We start from the raw sequence: 13,305 nt of genomic DNA, 5'->3' as shown, positions 1-13,305 counted from the left end.
AGAACCACTTCTGGGTTAAACATGAGTTTGTTAGGCATGGATTGGGAACGCTGCTCTAACTTGTATCCTTCTTCCTGTCACTTCTGCCAACCTAATAGTTCAAAAGCACACCAGTGCAAGTAGATAAATAGGTATGGCTGCAGCGGGAAGGTAAATGGCATTTCCGTGTGCTCTGGCTTCCGTCACGGTGTTCCGTTGCGCCAGAAGCGGTTTAGTCATGCTGGCCGCATGACCCGGAAAGCTGTCTGCAGACAAACGCCAGCTCCCTCAGCCTCGGTCTAAAGTGACATGAGTGCTGCAACCCCAGAGTCGCATTTGACTGGACTTAACCGTCCAGGGGTAGGTCTCTCTCAAGCATATAATACTGTCATATTCTGACACACAAGTTTGAGAAGAACCCTCAAGTCCAAAACCATAATCACTCCTGATAAATGGGGCCATCAATGCACAGCTTCCAAACAATGTCAGCGAATACTCGGTTCCTTTTTTCTTTTCTTTCTTTCTTTTACAATTGTTGATCAGTTACCTTTATTTTATATGTCTTTTTTATATAAGACCTTGCATTTTACTCTTAGTTGGCCTCCTAATTGCTATTTTGCATAACCACCAACAGAGGGTGATAGAGCACCATTAAGACCAGGCATGTATTACAAAATATAGGGTAGCCTAAGAGCAGGGGTAGGCAACCTAAGGCCCGGGGGCCGGATGTGGCCCAATTGCCTTCTCAATCTGGCCCACAGACGGTCCAGGAATCAGCGTGTTTTTACATGAGTAGAATGTGTCTTTTTATTTAAAATGTATCTCTGGGTTATTTGTGGGGCATAGGAATTCGTTCACCCCCCACCAATATAGTCTGGCCCACCACATGGTCTGAGGGACGGTGGACTGACCCACGGCTGAAAAAGGTTGCTGACCCCTGCCTAAGAGGGTGGAACTGAAGACTGCAAAGTGGGGGGGGGGCAAAAAACCTGCAGCCCTTCTGTATGGTGTAGTGGTTAGCATGTTGGAATAAGATCTGGGAGACCAGAGTTAAAACTCAGCCATGAAGCTCACCGGGTGACCGTGGACCAGTCACTGCTTCTCAGCCTAACCTGCCTCTCAGGGTTATTGTGGGGATCAAATGAGGAGCCAGAGAACCATGTATGCCACTTTCAGCTCATTGGAGGAAAAGGTGGGCTATTAAATGCAAGGAATAAGTAAAATGAAATACACTTTGACCACAACACCCATCATCCCTGACCACGCTAGCCAGGGCCGATGGAAGTTGGAGTCCAACGGGATTTGGAGGCTCCCCTTTCCTTGTGCATAAGAGGCAGTTGGGCCCCGAGTGTGTGACTGAAACTTGGACTATGATAGCAGGCTCCATGCGCTTCAAGTTCCCCAATAATAGTTTTCAAAGTATAGTGGTACCTCTGGATGCGAACGGGATCCGTTCCGGAGCCCCGATCGCATCCTGAAGTGAATGCAACCCGCGTCTGCATGTGCGCGGGTTGTGATTCACCACTTCCGTGCATGCATGTGATGTCATTTTGAGTGTTTGCACATGCGCGAGCAGCGAAACCCGGAAGTAACACGTTCTGTTACTTCCGGGTCGCCGTGAAGTGTAACCTGAAAACACTCAACCTGAAGCATATTTAACCCAAGGTATGACTGTAATGGGCATGGGTGGCGCTGTGGGTGGCGCAGAGCCTAGGGCTTGCCAATCAGAAGGTCAGCGGTTCGTGAGCTCCCATTGCTCGGTCCCTGCTCCTGCCAACCTAGCAATTGGAAAGCACAAAAGTGCAAGTAGATAAATAGGTACCGCTCTGGCGGGAAGGTAAAAGGCGTTTCCGTGCGCTACTCTGGTTTCGCCAGCAGCGACTTAGTCATGACCCGGAAGCTGTACGCCAGCTCCCTCGGCCAATAAAGCGAGATGAGCGCCACAACCCCAGAGTCAGCCATGACTGGACCTAACGGTCAGCGGTCCCTTTACCTTTTATGACTGTAATATGTTGAGCCCTTTTGTTAGCTCTGTCTACCTCACCCAGTGGCACACCACCGACTCCCTGTTTGCAACAGAACTGAGGCCCCCAGAATCCTTGGCCGCTGTTTTGCTCCCATGCTCCTACTCACCCAGGTCAGAGCATTGCACCACCCTGAGGTGGCAGTGGCAGCCAAAGGGGCAGAGGCCCGGATAGAAGGGCACGATGTCCTCAGCCTCAGCCCCTCCTGACGTAGGGAAGATGCCAGATGCCTCTTCCTCTTCTTGGACATTAGGGTCATCCATGGAAAAGTCCCAGAAGCCTCTCTGCACAAACGGCAGGTCACTGCTCACCAGACCCAAGAGGGGCATCAGCAGAAGAAGGTGTTCCATAGTGGGAGCTGCCAGGCAAGCATATGAGAGAGAGAGAGAATGACAGAAGTCAGATTGTGCTGTGAGGGACCGAAGATGTGAGATCCACAAGGCCTTTAGAATCACAGAGCGCTTTAGTGTTCATAATCGGCAGGGCCAGAATTGGCACCTGCTGTTCACTTACCTCATTGCCCACTACAGTTCTGCCCCTCCCTCCTGAAACTCTGGCCCTCAGAGCAGTCACCTCAGACTGGGCTTTCCCCCTTTTCTGTCTGGCCCAGAGAGTCTTTGTTAATGGCTTTCTTAATGGGTTAATGGCTTGGCCATTCCTGTCATGCTTCTTCTGTAAGGCGGTTCCCAGGACACAGAAAAACTGGCTTAAAATCCAACCCCTACTAGACCCATGAATTTAGGGGTTTGGTTAAATTCTTACCCTTTACTGAATCAAGAAATTTTAGGGGAGCCTTGCCTCCCCAACTTATAATAATATTGTCCATGTAACTGTCCTTAAACTATGTTAACGTGTGGAGAGCTGTGTCCTGGCCTGCCTGGTCTCCCTTTGGTCTTTTCTACAGGCACTTCCTGCTCTGGTACTGGAGGTGAGAGGGGCAGGGGATGTCTCAAGAAGGAACAGACGGTATGGATGTTAAGATGAGAGAGAACAGGCTCATCCAGACTTTCTTTTGTGCTGCGTTTCCAGGCACAGGTCCATGCTTTAAAGTTCTGGGTCCGAGCTGTGGAAAACCTGAATTGCCTAGAAAGTGCAGACCAGAAGGTAGGTGTGGATGAGCCCAGAAAAGAGTGTTCAGCTCCACTCCTGTTTACATAGGATGTAAGTCAACCTGATGCGGTTTTACATGGAAGCAGCACAAATATGGCTTCTGACATCACATCTACGTAAATTTGGCCATTTCCTAACCTACTTTACAAGGTTGTAGTGAAGATAAAAATGTAGAAAGTACCACATATCGACCTGCAAACTGCTTGGAGGAAGGATGGGATGTGTACATGTCTGTGTGTGCCTGCCTGTGTTTCCAGGTATTAATGTACTTCAAAGTGAGGCCTCAATACTGTAAACTTGTTACTGGAACATTGCAAATGGATCATTGGCAGCAGTTTGCTTCTCAGATCTGCTCCAAAAAGGGTAAATTTGGATCAAATAGAGTGAGAAAAAATGCAGGCTTGCATTTTGGTGACAATGACATTGTGTAGATGCTGCAACAAACTGCATGCATGAGAAGCACCACAATAAAAGCACCCTGTTTCTATTTTTGTGGCCCTCTTGTTGCACATGGTAGGAGATTATGCTCTAGGCAAGACTAGGCTGTATGGTAAATAACAGTGCTTGCTAATGAATATATAACGATATAAATCCAGTAAGTAAATGGTTGAGGGAGACATGAATTGAATGAGGTACTTCCTAGTGACTTGACTATGTCAGGAATTGAAAAACAGGGTGGGGGTGTGCCTGAACCATGAGGGATTGATGAGGGAGCCATGAGTAAGTATCCACAGGAAGGAAGTGTGGCCAGTTGCAACACAACTGCCTGTGCACAAAGATCTCTTGAATCTGCCCACAGGGGATCCTGGCCCACCAGGACTGTGTGTGTGTGTGTGTGTGTGTGTGTGTGTGTGTGTGTGTGTGTGTCAGACCCTGCAGTTTGCAGCTGCATTTGGTTGCCCTCTATTCAGTCTGCGACTTGGAACAGGGAACAGGGCAGCACGCAGCTGTAACATTGCTCCTCTGAGGATGCCAACTGGTTTCTGCCAAGACTCATTTGAAAACATTAGTAGAGAGGGTTTGCCTTTTTCTGACTGCACAGGAAACATTACTGGGACCTGGGGGTGATGAGGGGGAGCCTCTTGAGAAGGCTAAATGCCAGCTGTGGAGGTTGAAGTGCGTGCGTGTGTGTGGTTTCAATGCATAACCCACCATATGCTAAACAAAGGAAGGTAATAAGGTTACGGTCACTGCATGCACAGCCCACTCCTACAATTCTCAAGCTCATATCTCTTAGGGAAAACAACACATTTGAGGGAGTATCTTTCCCCCAGGCTTCCTTTGTATTTGGGACACTATCTCAATCTCTACGCCAGCCCTCGCTAACCCCTCCAGATGTTGTTGAACTGCAACTCCCAACAGCCTCAACTAGCATAGCCACGCTGTCTGCAGCTGATGGGAACTGTAGCTCAACAACATCTGCAGAGCACCAAGTTGGTGAAGGACGTTCTACCCTGAGATTCTTCCATAGCGCCAGTTGTTTCTCTGTGCTTTTGGAGACTCCTTGCTTCAAGTCTTCCACTCCCCACCTCTGGTTTGTGCTCACAGAAAAAGGCAATGTCTTCTGCGAAGAAGTTGCTCCCCCCTACCTTATGCACACATTGGTTTGCTTGTTTGTTTTTATCTTGTTTTTGTTTTGCACTTGTTTTGTTCTTGTATTTCTGTGTTGTACTTTTATGTTGTGAACTGTCCTGAGACCTGCAGATGAAGGGTGGTATACAAATTTTCAATAATAATAATAATAATAATAATAATGTAACCGAAATAAGGCAGTTTGTTGTCACATGGTTTACTATTGGGCTACCTTTTTGTTCTTCTCTAAGACTCTTGTATTATCAGGGGTTTTGCCTTAGCAGAACAATATTTGCAGTTCGCTTCTCCCAGCTCCAAGCAACCTTTAAACAGATTTTTCCTCTCTGGTGGCTACTATACTGTGGTGACCTAATCTCACATCTGGTCTATGACATCTGTATCATCTGCCTTGGTGGCCTTCCCTCTGCAGTCAGCTCAGGAAGCTAAAGTAATATTTCTTATTCTTCAGCTGTCGTCATGTTATGTCTTTCCTTGAATCCTTACGCTTGCTGACAGTCAACGTCAGGAGTCCAGTCCTCAGGGTGACGGTGCCAAATGTGGGTTGCACACAGGGCTTTTTTTTCCAGCTGGAACTGAACTCTGGCACCTCTCAGGTGGGCGCCATTGCCTTTATAAGAAAACAAGGGAGGCACCTCTTTTTCTAGAAAAATAGCACTGGTTGCACCACATCCCTTCCTCTGCCCCCTCCTCTCTTTATTTTAGAGCATTTCTACAGAGATTTTCACTTTGATTCTGCTTACCTTCAGATATGTTATACACCTTTGCAGTGATAAACTATAGAATGAGAGAAGGGAAGATACTGAACGAAGGGGAAATTGTTGTACTTTAAAGCTCAGTAACATGTGTGTTTCAAATCTTAATAAACATGTAAGAGAAAAATATTCTAGTCCTCACATTTACTTTTTTTTTTTTTTTAAAAAAACCCTCTCTCTGTCCCTGAGAATAGTTGTCTCCGGTGCTTTCTTCTCTAGAAAAACAGGTGCCGGTACTCACCATTAAGTTTAGTTACAGAAAGTGTCACGCTTTTTAACAACAAAAAAGAGGTGCTGGTACTGTGTACCCCTGAGTACCCCCTGAAAAGGAAGCAGCAGCAGCAGCAGCAGCACTGCTTGTCTCCATGCTGAAGCCCTTTGGCACTACTGAGACATTGCTTCTCTTTAATCAGAGGGAAATGAAATTAGGACAGAGGCTGCTTCCAGACAACCTGCTTATTGGGTGTTCATCCTGATTTGTTTATACAGAGTTTGTGAAGAGGTAAGATGACACTGGTGCTTATTGAGCATCCATTCCTATATATTTCCCCATCATTTACCATATTACAAGAAGTCTGTTTTTTGTTTCAGAGGAGGAAGCATTTTTTGTGCATGCAAGAATTCTGAATCAACTTTAATTGGTTTGTATTGTGTTCTTAAATTTTGTGTGGTTGCATGTCTGCTCAAAGTGCCTTTTGGCAAGCAGACGGAGTATAAATGGCTGAAATCACCCACCCCTTCGTTTGCCATTCAGCTCTCCCTTCACTGTTGTCAATTATTGAAAATTGTTCTTTATCCAAGGCATGTGGGCTGCAAAAGCCCTCTGGGTGGGGAAGGAGGTGACCTCTCTGTTCCAGGCAGCACCTAATGTGCCCATGGCTGGTAATCATTTTGAGCACTGGGATTTGGAGAGCTTTATATGTTCAGTATGGGGGGCCCACCCAAGACATTTTGTTGGCTGAGGCAGAAAAATCCTGAAATGGCAGCACATACCCTTTCTTCTATTTAATTGGGGACCTGGTGCAACAGGAAAGTCCCCTGCACAAACTCTGTCAATGATTGGGAGCAGCACAAGAGCTTTCCTGTTTAATTCCAATGAGGTTTTGCTGAGATAATAGAATCACAGAATTGTAGAGTTGGCAGGGACCACAAGGGTCATCTAGTCCAACCCCTGCAATTCAGGAAACATTTGCCAAACATGGGTCTCAAACCCACAACTCTGAGATTAAGAGTCTCATGATCTACTGACTAAGCTACCCCAGCCACTGAATAGTGTGCCCCATGGGTCAGACTTGCACTGTCTCCCACTCTTAATTCCACCTGTTGCATTAAATAGAATATTTTTTCCATTGGCTCAGCTGTTAACATTTGCTCTTTTCCTACCAGAGCTATCTCCATCAGAAACCACTCAAGCTGGTGCTTAGAGAAGCATTACCTAGCGTCATATAAACCAGAGGTTACTGACTTGCAGGGGCGCCGACTTATAAAAAATATTGGGGGGGCCCATACCGGGGTCCTGCCGCTGGTTCGCTCGGGTAGCCGGGAGAACGCAGTTCGAGGTGGCGGTGTTGGGGAGAGACCCTCGCTCAGGGCGCCACTAGACTTGGCGGCTGGTGGCCTATCTGGGGGGTTTTGGAGCGTATTTCGGCGGAGCGATTGGGGAGGAGGGGGCTTGTTGCCGGATTCTTCAGCTGGGCCAGAGATCCGCTGCTGGGGGTCCCTGGGCCGAGTTGTGAGCACGGCCTGCTGAAGGGAGATCCAGCCGATTGCGCGACGGGGACGGCCGGGGCTCTCCGGCTAGGGCGCGCGGCTGGCTGGCTGGCGAGGGAGCAGGTGGGGAGGAGGCGGGGGTCCTCACTCTCTTAGGAAACGCACCCGCGCGCCCGATTGCCACGAAGTCTGAAGGGTGCGTGTGTGGAATTAAAAAGCAAAAACGAGATACGGGCAGGGCAGGCAAAGAGTTTTCTGCAAGAGGATGGAGGGCAGGTTGAAGAGAAAATCACTCAGGATGAGACAGTCAAATCAGCCATGATAAAATGGGCTCAGGATATTGGGTATAACATCATGTTTGAGGACTGGGAAAGGTTATGGACCACCGGAATGAAATTCACGGCATGTAATGCCTTGAAGGAAAATATTATGAAAATGATTTATAGGTGGTACATGACCCCAGTCAAGCTTGCAAAAATATATCACCTGTCTGATAATAAATGTTGGAAATGTAAGGAGGCTGAAGGGACATTCTTTCACCTCTGGTGGACTTGTCCAAAAGTGAAGACCTTCTGGGAAATGATCTATAATGAGTTAAAAAAGGTATTTAAGTATACCTTTCCCAAGAAACCAGAGGCCTTCCTCTTGGGCATTGTTGGCCAGAAAGTGTTAAAGAAGGATAGAACTTTCTTTATGTATGCAACTACAGCAGCAAGAATACTTATCGCAAAATATTGGAAGACACAAGATTTGCCCACACTGGAAGAGTGGCAGACGCAATTGATGGACTACATGGAACTGGCTGAAATGACTGGCAGAATCCGAGATTTGGGAGAAGAAACAACGGAAGAGGACTGGAAAAAAATTAAGGACTATTTACAAAAACAATATAAGTTGTATGAATGTTAAAAATTTACATGATTCGGAAACTATAGCTTCAGCAATTAGATTTGGGAAACAGGAAGTTATATTTTAAGTAAGAAAAGGTCAAAATCTAAGGTAATACTATGTTTAATTTAAGATATAAGTAACTGATGAAAAGTATGTTAAATTTAGAGGTATAGTATTTGAAAAGTACAAAATAAGGTACGAAACAAGGTAATAATTTGCTGATATCTTTATTATAAAGAATGCAGGGTAAGGGAGATGCGAGGAAGTCCAGTTAGTTATATAAAAAATGTGTTGAATGGTTGGTTTTCTTTTCTCCTTTTTCTTTTTTTCTTTTTCTTGTTCTTTTACTTTTTTCTTCAGTGTATGTTTCTAACTTTGTATTTGAAACCTTAATAAAATATTTATAAAAAAAGAAGAAGAGAAAATCCTTTCACTTTTCTGGGGCTCAGGGAAGTCTCAGAGCCGGAGGTTGGGGAAGGGACCCCCTTTGCTCTGCCCTCTTCTCCCGTCTTAGATTCGCATGGGGGTCCCCGCCCGAGCTTGCCTGGCCACCGGGCCACACAAGGGCCGCGCTCTACGCGGCACACCTTGCTAGCCGCGCAGCTGTCCTCCGCGGCTGCGGAGCGGCCCTGCGCCGGTGCCCAGCCCCTCTGGGCGCCCGCTGCGCTGCCAATGACAAGCGGGCGACGTCGCGGGCGGGGAAGGCGTCGCTTTCTTTTCCGATCCTGCATCCTCCCAGTCTTCCAGCCCTTTTTTGGGTTGGAAGCTCGTCTCGTTCGCCCTTCTCCTTTCTTCACCCTGCGCGCAATTTTCCTCCCTCGTCTCCCTCCCCATTTCTCCTTCCTTCCTGACTGACTGATTGACGGGCTTGGGCTCGGGCTCGGGCTCGGGCTCCGGGTCGGGCTCAGGCTCGGGCTCGGGCTCAGGCTCGGGCTCGGGCTCGGGCTCGGGCTCGGGCAGCCACAGCGTCGGCGGTGTTGGCGATCGGCGGCGCGGGGGGATGGCCCTCCCGGGGGAGCCGGCGCTGCTCAATGGGGTTGCCAAGGAGACAGGCCGGCCGCCCTCCTCCCCCGGCCCGGCGCCCCCCGCCGCGCCGGCGCCCTATAAAAGCCGCGGACGCGCCCACCGCCGCCCGAGATTATTGGGGGGGCTGAGCCCCCCCAAACGAATTTTTGAGGGGGCTCGGGCCCCCTCAAGCCCCATGGAGTCGGCGCCTATGCTGACTTGCATCTTCTACTCCATGGGTAGGCAAACTAAGGCCCAGGGGCCAGATCCGGCCCAATCGCCTTCTAAATCTGGCCTGCGGGTGGTCTGGGAATCAGCATGTTTTTACATGAGTAGAATGTACCCTTTTATTTATAATGCATCTCTGGGTTATTTGTGGGGCCTGCCTGGAGTTTTTACATGAGTAGAATGTGTGCTTTTATTTTAAAAGCATCTCTGCGTTATTTGTGGGGCATAGGAATTCATTCCCCCCCCCCAAAAAAAATATAGTCCAGCCCCACACAAGGTCTGAGGGATAGTGGACCGGCCCCCTGCTGAAAAAGTTTGCTGACCCCAAAATCTACTCTTTTGTGTATGTGTGTGCTTAAAACATCTTAGAATCCTTGTGGTTCACCAATGTGCTGTAAATGTGTGAAACAAAAATGTACACCTTTTGAAGATAATGCAGGGGTGAAGGTCAGGATGACCAATAGAGAGCCAGGCTAAGAATCTCTGAAGCCATATTATAGAGCCATCTAAAAGCTAAAAGCACAAAGTCATTTTAGAAAGCTAAAGACTATTTCTCTTTCTCATGTTTGTCACTTTGCCACCTTTTGCAGAGGCAGCAAGCATGCAAGCTTGTGGGTGCAGCTAGCTTGCCCCTGCAGGAAGTTTGCCAGTTGAGGTTAAGCCATTTCTGAGAAACGACCCCTGACAAAGGCAAGTAGCAGGATGTTTGCTGACCGCCAGGCTCCAGATATAACGCTTAGGTGTGAAGTTGCTAAACCACAAGGACATTTCTTGGAAGCGGGGGGTTCAGGGGCACTTCCTGGAACTAGTACAGAGGTTAAGTAGATTATAAGCCAGTAGCGCCACCTAGTGGAATAGGCAACTTGGAACCGAAAGGACACACCAAATTTATTCATTGGTTGAGCTTTAATGAATATGCATCAATGACCATAGGAAATTGTCAATCATTGGCTAAAGGGATGCCAAGGGGCCGAACTGTGCTTTGCAGAAAGATATATAAGTTGACTGCCCCAAAGGGGGGGTGGGCATTCTTCATTTTCCTGAATGCACCCTATTTGCTTTTTGTCTGACAAAAATCCAAATAAAAACTTTTTCTTTAAGAAACTTTGCTGCCTGATTTTTACATTCCTGGTCTGAATACCGATGTCCCTTTCATTTCTGGTGCCAAAAGTGACTCGGATCAGAAGGACTTTAAGTGTCCTCAGAGACCAGGAGGCAGCTCCCTTGCCCTCTGGGCAGAGACAGCGGAGGGCCAACAGACCTCCTGGCTTCCAAGTGCACACCGAACCTTTTCTTCGGAGGGGGACAGAAGGCAACTTGACCCTCTTGCTGTATCCTGGGACAGAGGACAACGGATTTGAAGAGCCGAGGTTGGGAGGACAGGGCAGAGAACAGCCGGCTGGGGTGAGTACATGGCAACAAGACCTGAGGGCATAGGAAATCCTCCTTTTAATTAAGGAGAAGGGAGATCCTGATCAAATCTCCAGCGTGGATAGTGGCATTAAGTAGAAGGGTTGACTGCTGACAACCACCCACGCTTTGGTATTAGGAAGGAGAAAAAGGGGGGGCACAGGGTGGTTAGTGTGTCGTGCAAGCGTCCAACGAGAGAGGCATTTTGTGCATGTATGTGTCTTACCCCGGGGCATTCCCCTGGGGTCGTAGCAACAAGTACTCCATTTCCCAGTCGGGCGACCGCACCTGGGTGAGAAAAGTTGCGAAATGAATGTGTGAGTGTTTGGTGTGGGGACGCTGTACAGGGCCATACTGAAAATGGGAGGGGGGAGGCTCGAAAGGCTTGAAAGGTCCAGTAATCCCCCTTCAATGTATGTTAAACAACTTCAAGAAAGGATTCAGCGGAGACTATGGCATAGACCAGGGGGGACATCCTGACCAGATTCCCTATATAGACAACTGGCTGAAGGTGGTAGATGACAATCCCCCCCCCCCCCCGGTTGAAGAAATGCAGGACTGAACATTGCAAAGTCACTCCCTCATGTCAGGTTTTGGAGAGGGAAGATGTCCAGAAGAAGTGCAGTGTTTATGGAGAAGAGTGTACAGAACAGTAAGCAGTTATTACTGCATTAACAGAGGAAAATAAAAGAAAAGAGCATGAAACAGGATGCTGCTATAGAATTAATGTAACAGGATCTTGAACAGACAAATGAAGGACTTAATAGATTAAACACAAGTCATTTAGAAGAGAGGTCTCAACTAATTCAAGACCTCCAGAGGCATGGAAGAGAATTTGACAACCTCAGAGAGGTTTTAGCTGAGAAAGACAAAGAAATTTCTGCTATTATTTCAAATATAAATGTGTATTCTGAGTAGATTAATATTCTGAAATGTCAGATCAAGTGCAAAGAGGATGAAATGCAAGACAGGGAAATAGTGTTGTCTAAGGCTGAAAGGGAAGTCCAGTTACTGAAAGATCTACAAACCAAAGGTGTGAACAGTGGAGGCAGAAAGCTTTCAGAACTTTCTGACCAGTTAAGTGCAATAAAAATCAGAACTGGCTGAGGAAAAAAAAAAATTGAAAACGTTAGTAAAACAAAAGAGAATGAAGAATTTGTTAGGCAAAACAAAGAGACTAGCCAAACAGTTAAAGATCTTCATTCTACAATCAATACTTGTGATGTTACTTAAAACAACAAACTCATGGGGTGTGAGTCACAAATTAAATTGTTTAAAGAACAAATAAGTAAATCAGCTACAAAATTGCAAGAAACAGGAATAGAATGTAAGGAGGAACAGACCATTTTAAATCCCAGGTCGATGAACATATCTCTGTAAAGGAGAAATTGAACAAGTTACTAAAATTAAAAGAAAAACAAAGAACAAAGTTTTGTGAATGAGCTGAAATCAGTGAAAGATTCACACAACCAGCTCACTTTACAAAATGCAAAAAAGAAGGGATGAAGATTTAGCTAATTTATCCAGACAACTTGCTGAACATACTGACCATCTAGAAATTGTCAAAAGGTCATTGCCACCGTCACACTAGTGGAAGAAGCAGGCAAGTTCATGTTTGGCCAGGAGATGCATGTGAATGTGCCCCATTTGGTTCTCACCCTTATGGAATATAAGGGGTATACAGGCTGAAACAGGCTTTGCCCAACCCATTGAGAAGTCTGCAGGCGCAGTGGAAGCTTGTGAAGCAGACGTGCCTGATGTTCTAGAGAGACCAAAGGGTCCTAGTCATTTTAAGGGCCAGCGTTGATTCTTGGCTGTTGGAAATACTCCAAGGGAGGAAGCCCTGGGTAGCATGGCAGCCACTGAAGACAGCATGTCAGGCCACAGTGGCAGCCAGACCAGAGGGGGCTGGAAGCCCAGAAGGGGCTGTGGGATGCCCAGAAAGCCCAGAGGCGGCTAGAGGATGCCCAGAAAAAGTACCAAGCCCAGAGGGGGCTGAGGCTGTTTTGGGAAGTTGTTTCTACGCTTCAATAAATCTGTGTGATGGACTGTGGGCTGGAGAGAGGCTGAGACCTGGGAAGAGGAAGGCAGTTACAAGTTGTTCCTCAGGCAGCAGAGCACCCAGAAGTGGGGGTGCAAGCCAGGCAAGCCGTTCCAAGAGCTCTAAGAAAGCCAAAGTCTCCAAGAGTTGTTTGTGTTTTGAGGCGAAGTCCAACAGCAAAAGGCATTGCCCTGCATGTCCAGAAGTTGAGACGTTACTGGAAGCAGTATGGGGTCCCGAAGAGATTGCCGTGATGCACTGCAAAGCCCATGGGAGAGGCCGGGACATGGTCACTAGGGGCAACCGGAAGGCAGACAACGCAGCTCGTGAAGCAGCTTTGAAACCTCCACCAGCACTCAACGCAGCCCTCATCCCACAACTCACTCCAGACGATGTGGAACCACGCTACACACCGGAGGAACAACAGTGGGCACGCCAGGAAGGAGCAACACTCCAGGAGGGATGGTTCCGTCTACCAGAAAACCGTGTTTTTGTGCCCCAACATCTGGCTACCGTGATTGTGAAGAATTACCACGAGTCCACTCATCTAGGGGGTCCAGCT

The 13,305-nt window shown here is 47.5% G+C and overlaps 1 protein-coding gene across 1 annotated transcript in view; it reads right to left on the bottom strand.

The window, feature by feature from the left end:
• Positions 1 to 13,305, bottom strand: part of BGN (biglycan) — a 54,960-nt gene that overhangs the window by 14,776 nt on the left and 26,879 nt on the right. The window contains exon 2 of the mRNA XM_081177214.1: positions 2,113 to 2,361. Within this exon, the coding sequence (XP_081033340.1) occupies positions 2,113 to 2,353 (241 nt within the window). The 5' untranslated portion in view covers positions 2,354 to 2,361. The remainder of the gene's footprint in view (positions 1 to 2,112; positions 2,362 to 13,305) is intronic.

The sequence above is a fragment of the Podarcis bocagei genome (assembly GCF_964188305.1).
Source record: "Podarcis bocagei genome assembly, chromosome: 17".
In the NCBI taxonomy this organism is placed as follows: domain Eukaryota; kingdom Metazoa; phylum Chordata; class Lepidosauria; order Squamata; family Lacertidae; genus Podarcis; species Podarcis bocagei.
This window is presented reverse-complemented; position numbering and strand designations above follow the sequence as displayed.